At 36.1% G+C, this 12,997-nt stretch overlaps 1 protein-coding gene across 2 annotated transcripts in view; it reads right to left on the bottom strand.

The window, feature by feature from the left end:
- The window catches only part of IQCB1 (IQ motif containing B1), an 80,964-nt gene that overhangs the window by 16,529 nt on the left and 51,438 nt on the right, over positions 1-12,997 (bottom strand). The window contains exons 6-9 of one of the 2 annotated variants that reach the window (XM_006884243.1): positions 7,234-7,412; positions 4,214-4,323; positions 884-993; positions 262-404 (exon numbers count right to left, since the gene is read on the bottom strand). In XM_006884243.1, the coding sequence (XP_006884305.1) occupies positions 262-404; positions 884-993; positions 4,214-4,323; positions 7,234-7,412 (542 nt within the window). The remainder of the gene's footprint in view (positions 1-261; positions 405-883; positions 994-4,213; positions 4,324-7,233; positions 7,413-12,997) is intronic. The other variant, XM_006884242.1, reaches the window with a different exon arrangement.

Raw genomic sequence — 12,997 nt, 5'->3', positions numbered from 1 at the left:
TTTATAAGATTTGTTTTAAATGATAAGTTTTTAAAATTTCACTAATATGTCTAAAGGGAAAAAAAAAAAAAAAACCACCCCAAACTGTTGGGGAAAGTAGTTCTCAATAAGACTTAAAAATATGATAACTTTATTTGGCTGAAGGACTTCTTAAATCTGAAAAAGGAAGAATGAGGAAAGATGAGACTTTTTGAAACATCAAATAACTAGGAAAAATATTCTAAGCATTTTTATATTTACAAATTTAACACTGTTACCCACCTGGAGGAACTATTTCAAGCATACTCAATCGTAACTCTCGGGATTGTCTCATGGCTCTCTGTCTTTGAAGTTGCAATTGCAATCTGTGTTCCTCTTCTTCTTTCTGCCTATTCAGCTCCAGTAATTTCTTAGTTCGCTTAGTTCTATAATGGAAATATTAAAAAGAATTTTTCAAAATCTCATGTATATTTATGTCTACTCAGTAAGTATATTAAAAAGTATTTAATTACAGTAGAAATCAATTAAATTCAGAAAGGAAAAATATATAAATATAAATAAGATAAATATATAAATAATGAAATAAGATATGCATACACTATCACAATAGTGACAACTTAAAAAGAACTGTATGTTCAAAAGTTGTTGTTAAGTGCCATTGAGTCGGGAGATTTTCAATCTATTGACCTTAGAGTTAACAGCCTGAAACATTACAACTTCTGCCACCAGAGCTCTTTAAGAAGATATGCTTAAACCCACTCTTAACCTGACCCTTGCATTCACCTTCACCTTCACTCTCATCTTACTCTTCCTCCTATCCATACCACTAGCACAACCCTATTAAAAAAATAAAAAAATCCTTAGCCACTCTTTAATCATCATCCAACTCACTAAAATGTTATACCTGAAACTCCTTTGCAAAGTAATCACAGCCGATGGGAGCTTCTTCATTCTCTTTCTTGTCTGAAAACCCTTCCAATAAGCTTGAATCACACATGCTGCTTTATGTAGTTTCTGAAATCAAATATCAGAGTTACTTTCAAGACTTTTATTTTTTTTTTTAAAAAAATTATTTTCTTATTTTTGTTTGTGTACTGTCAAATCAGATCTGACTAGTACAGGAAGAGGTTGCACCTCCTTCTCCAACAGAACATCTGGTGGATTTGAACTGCGCACCTCTGGGATTGCAGTGCAGCTTCTTGTCACTAGGCCACCAGAGCTCCTCAATTTCGAGACATCTTAAGGATGGTACCCCATCCCCCCACCTCCAGGAGGAAGAGTGACACAAGTGACAGCAACGGAGATCTTGAATATAGTGGAGATTATTTAGATTGTGCAGGATTGGGTAAGGTTTTGATCTATTATTCACAGTGTTGATAAGAGTCATAGTGGACACATGATACCTAACATCAACAATCACCACTTTTTCCTTAGTAATAGAATTCTGATTTTTGCCTATATAAATTGCTGCCCAGAATTTGGTCCACATCTCTCAGCTTTCTGTGTAGCTGACTGAATTGTGGATAATAAAAAAGGAGAAGCTTTGCCCAACTTCAGAGAAGATGCCTCACAGGGGAAGGTATGGTGTATCGATACTCTTTTGGCTTTCTTGTCAATTATCAGTTTGGATTATAGGGAGATAGCTGAAACTTGAGAAACCTTCTTGGTTCATGAGGTAACCTGAGAACAGAAGCTACTCTGGCAGGATGAAAAGAGTAGGCTGAGACCAGATAATATACTGGAGCTACATAAAGCCCCAATTTATCTGCTTTTAAAGGTTTTTAAATGTAGTATGTTTTCACAATGTAATATAACCCTTTAATCTTGTTAATCTGTAACTAATTTGTGCTTGTTCTTTGCAGGTGAATATACTTCCAAATTGATATATTCTTCAGAGATCAGGAGAAGCTATTATAAAAAGAGAGAGAAAGTAGTAAAAACTTCCCAAGGCTACTTTACTTATACAATTAGTAAAGGCAACAGAGGAACAACTACTTAAGAGTTTCTACAGTATCATACTTAACATGTAGAAAAGTTTATTAGTCAGATCTATTGATATAGTACTGACTTTAGAAAACATTCGAGATATGAGTTTATTTTCTTTTATTATTTTAAAATGGATAATTACATTAACTCAGAGTTACAAAGGGATACTATGAAATGGAATTGACTGGGCAGTAATGTGTTTGGTTTTGGCTTTATGATCTTTTAAAATAACAGCATTCTAATATCTTAGATTTCCTTATGACTTATGTATGAGAATAAAGCAAGAAGCAGTATCTTAATTCTCCAATGCTCTGTTTAATTAACTATTAAAGTAACTAGCGAAGAACGGGAAATAAAAAATTATTTAACTGGTTAAGACCTCAAGATTACTGAAATGATGCGCAAATTTTTTCCACAAGATGACCAATCTCTTCTTGCTGAGACAATTAATTTCAGCTCCTATCTTTTGTGAAATTTTTATTATATGAAAATATTATTAAAATAATTAATGAAATGAAAATGACAACTTAAAACATTTTTCTCACATTCTTTTGTATTTTAGTTCTACGTGATATCATCTTTGGATTGTGTATGTGCTGTTATTGTTGTTAGGTCTCATCAAGTCGAGGACAGTTCATAGGAATCCAATGTTCAAAAGTTCTGAACCCTGATCTATCCTGTACCATCCTCACACTTCCCAATACACAAGAGCCCATTGCAGCAGTCACCATATCAATCACCTGGATGAAGGTCTTCCTCTCCTTCATCAACCCTCTACCCTTCCCAACATCATGTCGCTCTCCAAGGAACAGCACTTCCTAGCAACATGTCCGAAGTATGGAAGGCGAGGCCTCACCATTCTTGCCTCCAAAGAACACTCGGATACACTCTCTCCAAGATGTATCTATTTGTTCTCTTGGCCATCTATGGGATGATCAGTGCTCTTTTCCAACACCACACCTCAAAGGCATCAATTCTCTTTCGGTCATCCTTATTCATTGTCCAGGTCTCGGAATTGCAGCTAGTAATCAGAAAGACTATGGCCTGAATCAAATGCACCTTAGTCCTCAAACTGACATCACTACTCTTCAATAATTTGGAAAGGTCGCTAACTGTGTATACATTGTTGTTGTTGATTGCCTTCAAGTCGACCATGACTCATAACGACCCTATGAACAAAAGGCCTGAGGCCCCTCTACCACTATCAAATTTCACTACCATTTATCTAAGTTCAAAAAGTTTCCAGAGGTAAGTTGTTTAGGAATTGGATGCCACTCCTGCTTCCAAGTATATACAGAGTAACCCATAAACTGTCTGAACAAAGATGTGGTATGAGGATTGGAGAAGTATTATTAACAACCTTTGAAATGCTTGTGGGAAACTAAGAAGTCTTGAAATACTAACTGACGAAGCCTTTTGGTTCCGTTCTGTATCTGTTCCACTTCTACATGGTCAGTTTCACAAATCTACGACTTGTGAGGTTTCATAAAAAGAATTAAGGGATTCCTTTGTTCAACTCTATTCCTTCCTTTTTACTTTCTCACTTTCCTACTTATACTGCCTTCCTTTCACAGTACTTATTTGTGTTTTGAAATTTACTGCTGTTTTAGTTTTGGAAGTAAAATGTATCTATTTCTTTTTCTAGTAAAAGAGATATCCAGTTATTCTGGATTTAAATATGTTTTCTATATTATTTTTTTCCTATTTACATAGATATATGTTTTCCGTATTTTTAAGTCATCATATGGACATTTAAAACTATATGGTTCTTCCTATTAGAAGTCTCCCCAGAGCCATAATTTGTGCTTATAAGAGAAAGTATGAACAAATATTAAGTTGTTGCCTCAATATGCAAATTTTTAATTGATACAATTTTTTACAAAAAGATAAAAAAGCATTCTATCTTAAAGCACAGATGATCATACTTTCTGTTATAATTAGATTTCGTTTTGGGGGAAAAATCCAACGAAACATCTAAACAGTTTATCCTAAAAGAAGGTAAACATAAGAGGTGAGATTTTATGAGGAATAGTGAAAATGAAATGGATGTAGTGGTATGTGTAAACAAGCATAAATGGGAGGCAGAAATTATGTTTGTTGGGCAGGTTGAATGAAAGATTAGGTTTAAAAACATTTTCAGAGGAAGCATTTTGCTTAAAGTGTTGAAAGTGAAGAGCATTTAAGGGATACTGAGACTTAATTTTGACAGTTATCGGATATCATACAAATAATTTTTACAGTTTAATACCTGGTCTTCTACTTCTTGAGACACTTTAGGATTTAAAAAGCCACGAAGCTGCTTGAGTTCTTGACTAAAGTCTGTTCTACTTTCCTGTTTATTTAGTAGACTTCTGAGTCCTGAAATGGAATAAACAAAGGTATAACTATTAATAAGACAAGCAAAATTTTATTATCTAGTCAGCATTTGTAGGGGACCATAGAATGTAAAGGATTGCATCCTTAGAATATGGTTGTGTGCTTTGCACACAGAAAGTGTCTTCAGGTAAGCAGATCTCACAAGGCGCTCTGAGAAGGAAGACTGCAAGCAGTTCTCATACATCTTTTGACACTGACTTTCATTATTCCTGCTCTTGATAAGGTTGTTGCAAGATGAGAGAAAGCACAGTTTATGAATATAAAGAAGTCTTGGTTGAATGTATCTAACTATGTACTTAGCCCATCTGAGCCCGATGGTAATCTTAATGTTTCTACTTGTACCCGGCCTGCCTGGGCACTATGATGTAACCATTAGAGTATCTATTTCCCTAATTCTATTTCTCGTTGTTTCCAAAAGATAAAATATAGATGGCACATCAGTCAGGGCGGCCGATCCAGACCTGTCCTGTCTGACTGCAGCAGTTCCACTTTGTCTCTATATTTTATTTGTCTCTTGTGTTGCATATGTATTTATTAATTTCTTCCAGACAATAACTTCTCTCAGAGAAAGAAGGTAGTGATCCCAAGTGGTCCCCAACCACCAAGTATTAGGGGGTTTTGGTGGCCTAGTGGTACAACCATTAATCTCAAAGGCACATGGTTCAAATCCACAAGCTGCTCAGCAGAAGGATGGGTAATCTCCCCCCATGAGATTTACCCCCTCTGAGAACCCACTGGATGGTCAGCTATGACTCGATTCTCACTCAGCAGTACACAACAACAATCAATATTAGGGATTTCTGGTGGACTAGTGGGTTAAGAATTGTGCTCTTAACCTAAAGGTGGCATCTTTCTGGTGGTTTGAATTGACCAGATGCTCCACAGAAAATGATGGGCACTCTCCTGCCATGCAATTTACAGCCTCTGAAAACTAAATGCTCAGCTCTGAATCAGTTCTGTAGTGTGTGAGTGAATCAATATTAATTTGAGGTTAAAAAGTCATGTTTAGAATCAAATGAAAGAAATAAGATTAATCATATGGGCTTTCTTTTTCTTTCGATACCCCTTTCACGTCCTTTGAACCTTCTAAGACCTTACCAATGCATCTTTCATCTTTTCCACATAGTGATCCTGACGTATATATATCCTTTTGCTACAGTAAGTTTAATCTTAATAATAATAGTTCTTATGAGTTCTATGAATTACTGCAGCAAATGAACAAACTCAAAGGAGCAAAGGGAGATAGCAGGTGAAAAAAGAGCAGCCTATGGGGAGCACCTAACCTTGTGGCTGACATGCTAAAAGAACAGTGGGAAAGCTTGAAATGTGCTACTAACAGGAAGCTCTGGTGGCTTAGTGGTATGGATTTTAGTGGCCAATGCAAGAGCACATGGTTCAAATTCATCAGCTACTCTGAGGGAAAAAGATGGGCAATCTCCTCCTGTGTGATTTATCGCCTCTAAAAACATGCTGGAGGGTCACTCATGGGTCAATTCCAACTCAATGGCACCTAACAACAACAAGCATGTCTTAAGTAAGGTTATTCTGAGAAAATGTAGCCTATCTGGAAATCTGAGAGATAGTGTTAACTTGTGAGCTATGATTCAGCTCTGGGCGGCTAGAGGCAGGCAGAGTTTTGTACATATAGTTGTCAGAGATGACTGAAATGTGGGAAAATAGGGATTTTAGTTAACTTTCACTGTCTTGGGGACTTGACATATGTTGATTATTGTCCAGGAATCCATGTTCTCAGTAGTATTTTGAAACACTGTAAAGACTCTGAGTGAGCTTTAACACTCAGCTTTAACTTGAGATTTAAGTCAAAGACTGGAAAGACTGTTAAGGCAATAACACTTTATAATGAACTCTGTTATATATTTACATTTCTGTTGTAAAAATATCTGAAACTAGAATTTAAAAATCGGTATATCAACAACAGAGATCTTTTATCTTCCTCTATTATTGTACAAAACATAAGTAATTACAATTCCCGTAAAAATTACCTATTCAACTAAAACTACCAACAAAAATTAAGAAAATATTTTAATACTTGTTTCAGTTTTAAATATATTATAATCTAATCATTAAACATTCCCATCTTAACAAAACATAGTTTAAGTACATTTAATGAATTAGAAATCTGTTTCTTGTTGAAGTTGAATAAGAAAGTATACTGTAATTAATACAGTCCTCCTATTGGCAAAGAATAATCAAAGTTAATATAAAATCTTACTTGGTAATTAAAAATGGAATTGTATTATCTGTGTGACCTTGTGCAAATTATCTAGTTTTCCCATGTTTGTTTCCACATGGGAAAGAGCGATAAAAATAGCCATCTTGAAAATGTTATGAAGATCAAATATTTTTAGTGCATGTTAAGTATGTACACTGTTACCAGTATGTAATAAACTCGACATTAAATGAACACTATTCCCTGGCAAGCATTTGCTGAGTGAGCCCTTTCTTTCTCCAAATTGCTTTTAATTCGCACGTGTTCCACCCCCAAGAGTACTAGAGAAGCTGAGGAGTAATTATTACATATTGGAAAGGCTGTCAAGTTCTTAATCATAGGCCTATTTTCTTTCCCAGTTAGACCTGGTAAGACACTGATCATCATGAGTAGTATCCATTCAATACCAACTACCAATAACAACAACATATTATATTCAACGTACAATCTTTTTATCAGAGACAGAGCAAACTTTCACTGTAATCTCACCTCTAAAATAACATAGCTTCTGCTCTGACATATAGTATGATTATATAAAGAAATTTCCTTAAATTAGTATATGTTGTGGTGGGATTTTATCATCATTACTTCAGTTTTCTACTTTCTTAAATATGTAAGATGTTTATTTTGAGAATCTAAGAAAAGGAAAACATATCTACTACCTTTGTAGCAGGCACTTAGTCTCAGTAAGATTGAAATTTCCTGATGCGATTCAGCCATAAGTAGTAACAGCTTTGCAGCAATATTTCTTATTACTGGACTTGGAGTTGACAAAAGCTTGAACACAACTTCATCTAAAATTGAATGTAGGTGTTTTCCTTCTATTCTGAGTAAATGGCCACTAAATAAACAAAATAAAAAATAAGAGTGAAACATTACAAATTGACTCTCAAGCATCAAAACAAACTAAACAAAGTGTTCATTCAGTAGCTTGATGCCTGGTGGTAGTCTCGTTTGAAAACATAATCAGTTCTTTAAATATATGATTTGGTTCTTAGAATGCATAAAATGAAATAAAAATATTTCTTGAATCCTAATGTGTATACTGTGCTATAAACAAAACAGAATACAATGTAGACATTGGTTCTTCCCTCAGAGAAGTCTGTAATCAAATTGTAAAGATAAATATGTAAATTATTAAATAACACGTGATTTAAAAGCTTGAAGGCAATATATGAAAACTAAAATGAGATAGTAATTCAATGACCATGTGCTTAATAAAAAGAACGTTATCTTTCCTCCTATGTATTTCCTTCATTGCACTAACAACCTCATCTTGTATAATTAATGCTATGAAAAATTAACCGAAACTTTTAAATAGTTAAAAGATTACTGTGTGATTTTCAATTAACTATAATCATCCTTAGATAAACCTCACTGGCTATACTTCCACTCTGTAAAGTTCCTCAGTGTACTTTGAAGCACTTCTTTGATGCATATTATCTTCTAAAAGTGTCTACCTTTATTGAAGAATCCCTGTAACGGTGAATCTCCCCAAAGACGGATGGTGTACTACTAACCCAAAGATGGTGTCTCTCTGGTGGTTTGAGTCCACCTGCCATCCCAAGGGAGAGAGATGGGCAATCTCCTCCTGTGCAAGTAAGAGCCTCAGGAAATCCACTTGAGGTTCCTGAGTAGGTTCCAATTTGACAGCAATGAGTTAGCGAATGTTTAAGGAGCTTTGATTGCATAGTGGTTACATGCTGGGCTGTTAACTGAAAGGTCAAAAGTTCAAATCGAACAATAACTCCATGGGACTAAGAGGAGCAATTCCCTCCTACAAAGATTTGCCTTGCTGCAAATGGCTTAATGTACACAAGACTGGCTATTAACTAGGAGACTTTGCAATTCTAAATGAGGGTTAGCTTGTAGTAGTGATGAGGCTAGTATTCTCATGGAAGAACAGAGAAATTATTTCTGTACAGTAATAAAGGTATTCTTAAGGGATACCATTAACAAACATTATATTTACAGCAAAGTCAATTTGTATTCTTTCAACACACCAATTCTATAAATTCCTCCCTGAATTTTCTTTTAAACATGTATTAACATCTACAGGTTATTTCATTAATTAATGAACTGAAAAAAAAAAGTTTGTATTAATTATCTATTTTCTTGTTGTGGTTATTACAATCAAACAGATCACAACTCCCAAGGACCCTTGAATAACAGACCTAACCCTTGCCCTGTCCTGAAACAAAATCGTGATCTCTGAAAAACTCAAGTCCACTGTTAGTTATAGTATCAATGCACCTAGTTGAGGGTCTTCCTCTAACCCTCTAACTTTCTCAGAATGGTTATCTTTTTGAAAAGATTGGTCCCTCCTGACCGTCTACCATTTTTCACAAGAGTATTTTGTCTTTTCTCCAACCATACCATATTTTGATATTGTTATTTACTTTAATGCTAGACTTGGAAATATACAATTAAAATTAATCGAAATAGTTTCAAATATTGTATCATCACATGATAATGCAGTGATACCTTATAAAAGTACTCCAGATTTTGTCCTCTGGCTCATTATTACATAGCTGTCATTAAACTTCACTTATCTCAAGAAATTATTGTTTCTATTCTTTTATATAGCAAGCTTTTTATCTGTTCTATCAATTATAGGAATATGAAAAGATTTTACTTTATCTTCACCTAGTCTTTTCCAAATACTTCCTTTATAATGACCAACGTTTGTGATGTATTTTTGCAAGGCAGGACTGTCAGTTGTTTTTAGATGCCTTCAAATCAACTGTAACCCTGTAATCAGCGTGTAATCACAGTGACTCTATGAACAACAGATCTGAACCCTGTCCTGTCCTGTGCCATCTTCACAATTTTCATCAATGCTTAAGCCCACTGCTGTAGTCAATGTATCAATTCATGACCATGAGGGTTGTCTTCTCTTTTGCTGATTCTTTACCTTTGCCAGCATGATGTCTTTTTCCAATAAATGGCCCCAAGTGACACGTTCATGTGAAAGGAAGTTTCACTATCTTTCCTTCTATAGGAAGCACTCTGGTGGTAAGGCAGGTCTGCTGTTGTTGTTAAGTGCCACCAAGATGACTCCAACTCACAGCAACACTATGAACAAAAGATCTGATCCTTCCCTTATCATGCATCATTCTCAGGATGCTCAAGTCCACTGTTTGAGTCACTGTTGTAAATTGTCTTGTTGAGGGTCTTCCTCTCTTTAATGACTCTTCACCTTTCCCAGAAAGAGGTCTTTGTTCAAGGAATGTTCCCTTTTGACATGACTAAAGTATGTGAAACCAAATTTCACCATCCTTGCCTCTAAGTAGCACTCTTCCTCCAAGTGACTTGTTTGTGGTGTTACATTTCCTCCAAGAGACTTGTTTGTTCTTTTGACATCCCATGGGATATTCACCACTCTTCTCCAACACTACTCAAATGCAGATTCTTCTCCCATCCCTATACAATGGCCAGCTCTCAGCTGCACAGTAGGTGAATGGAAAGACTGTGATGTGAATCAGGCACACCTTAGTCTTTAGAATGATACCACTGCTCTTCATGATTTTGGAGAGATTCCTCACAGCAGACTTTCTCATTGCTTTAGGTCTGCTGATTTCCTGACTGTTGGTACCAAGGGCATTGACAGTGGACACAAGTAAGATGGAATCGTTGACAATATCAATCTTTTCTCCATTTATTAAGATGCTGCCTATTGGTCCAGTGGTAAGGATTTTTGTTGTCTTCACATTGAGATTTAATCCATATAGGAGGCTGTAGTCCTTGATCCTTTGCAACAAGTGCTTCATGCTCTCTTTTAACATGCAAGGTTGTGTCACCTACATAATCACGTTATTGATGACCTTCCTCCAATCCTGATGCCACAGTGTTCTTCATAAAATCCAGTTTCTTGAATGATTTGCTCAGTAAGCAGGTTGAAAAGATATGGAGAGAAGATATAGCCCTGGTGCATACCTTTCTCAATTTTAAATCATACAGTGTTCACTTGCTCTGTTTAGACAATGGCTTCTTGGTCTCGGTATAAATTTTCCATCTTTTTTTTTAAATAAAATTTTATTATTTTGTGTGTGTGTACTGTCAAATTGGATCCATCTGGCACGGAAAGAGACTGCCCCAGCAGAGATTCTCCAGCAAAGCATCTTGTATATTCGAACTGCATGCCTCTGGGACTGCAGTGCAATGTCTTGCCAAAAGGCCATCAGAGCTCCCTTAGGTATACATTTTCTATAAGCACAGTTAAGTATTTTGGAATTCCCCTTCTTCTCAAGGTTAACTATAGTATGTTATGATCCACACAATCAAATGCCTTTGCATAGTCAATAAATCACAAGTAAACATTCTTCTGACGTTCTCTGCTTTCAATGAAGAACCATCTGACACTAAGATGGTCTGTTGTTGTTAAGTGCTGCCGAGTGATAGATGACTCATAATGATCCTATGAATGGAAGACCTGAACACTTGTAAAATTTTCATTGTTTCTCTAAAATCCTAGTGTTTCCCAAGGCAAGCTATTTCGGATATTTGCCACTCCTGCTTCCAAGCTTGTTTTAGTTTGGGAGCTCCACCAAACACTGTCGACCATGGGTAATCATTGTCACATTTCAAACATCAGTGACACAGTGTGTGGCATCACAGCAACTACTAATGGCAACAAATTATCTCAATTTTTTTTTATAAAATCTTATTTTTTCTTCCACTTTTGAAGGATCATTTCATAGAGAACAGAATTCTAGGTTATTTGTTGCTAGGTATTGCTGTGTAGACTTTTATTCACAGTGACCCTACATAAAACAGAAAGATATATACAGTGCAGTCCAGAGCCATTCCTATAACAATTGCTTTGAGCCCAGTCTTGTAGCCACTGTGTGAAATCTAGGTGATCTTCTTTCTTACATAATGTCCTTTTCCAGTGATGTCTCTCCTTGATTCCAAAGAGCATTATGGCTATATTAACTTCAACAATTAAGAATAGGTTTGAGACACTGAACACTAATGATAGAAGACAAGATGAGTTGTGGGATATCAACTACGAAGAAAGCAAAAGGTCATTCCAAAAACAGCCAAGAAAGAAAAATCTAAATGTATGTCAATAGAGACTCTAAAGATTGCACTGGAAATTCAAGAAGCCATATCTAAAGAAAAACATGTCAAAGTGAAAGAGTTGAACATATGGTTTCAAAAGGCAACTAGGGAGGACAAAGAAAAGTATTATAAAAGAATGAGCTGGAATTGGAGAATAAAAATAGAAGAACTTGCTTTGTATTTCTCAAGCTGAAAGAACTGAAAAACAAAATTAAGCCTCATGTCACAATGTTGAAAGATGCTATGGGGAGTATCTAGAAAAACCCAGAAAGCATCAAAAGAAGATGGAGGGAATATACTATATACTATACTAGAAAGAACTGATTGACACTGAAAAATCTCAGGAAGTACCATATGAACAGGAGCCAATGGTAATAAAAGAGGAAGAGGATGCTGCATTGAAGGCAGTGGCAAAAAATAAGGCCCCAGGAATTGATGGATACCAATTGACTTGTTTCAATTAACAGATGCAGCTCTGGATGCACTCACCAGTCTATGCCAGGAAATTTGGAGGATGGATGGCTGGCTGGCCAATGGATTGGATGAGGTTCATATGTATTCCTATTCCCAAGAAGGGTGATCCAAATGAATGTGGAAATTACCAAACAGTATCATTAACATCACATGCTAGCAAAATACTGCTGAAGATCATTCAAAAATGGCGGTAACAGTACATAAATAGGGAACTGCCAGAAGTTCAAGTGGGATTTAGAACAGGCTGTGGCGCACAAGGGATATCATTGCTGATGTCAGATGGATACTGGCTGAAAGTAAAGAATACCGGAAGTTGTCTATTTGTGCTTTATTTACTATTAAAAGGTGTTTGACTGTGTGTATCATGACAAGTGAGGCTGACACTGAGGAGAATGGGAATCCCAGAACACTTGACTGTGCTCATGAGGAACCTATACCTGGACTAGGAGGTTGTGTGAATGGAGCAGGGGAGAAGTACACGTTTGGAATTGGGAAGAGAGTGCGTCATGGATGTATTTTGTCTCCATACCTGTTCAATCTATATACTGAGAAAATTATCTGAGAAGCTGAACCCTATGAAGAGAAATGTGGCATCAGGATTGGAGGGAGACTCATCAATAACCTGCATTATGCAGATGACACAACCTTGCTTGCTGAAGGTGAGGATTTCAGGCATGTTTGCAGAAGATTAAGGAATGTAGCCTTCAGTATGAATTGTGTCTCAATATCAAGAAACAAAGATTCTTACCACTGGACCAATAGGCAGTGTCATGATGGATGGAGAAGAGACTGAAATTGTCAACAGCTTCATCTTTCTTGGATCCACAATTAACACCCTTGGTATGCTTTTGTTGTTATGTGCTGTCGAGTCGTTTGCAACTCATAGCG

This window comes from Elephantulus edwardii, unplaced genomic scaffold, assembly GCF_000299155.1.
Source record: "Elephantulus edwardii isolate Elephantulus edwardi_28Jun2011 unplaced genomic scaffold, EleEdw1.0 scaffold00032, whole genome shotgun sequence".
NCBI lineage: Eukaryota > Metazoa > Chordata > Mammalia > Macroscelidea > Macroscelididae > Elephantulus > Elephantulus edwardii.
The sequence above is the reverse complement of the archived record's forward strand: the minus strand, read 5'-3'. Positions and strand labels throughout refer to the sequence as shown.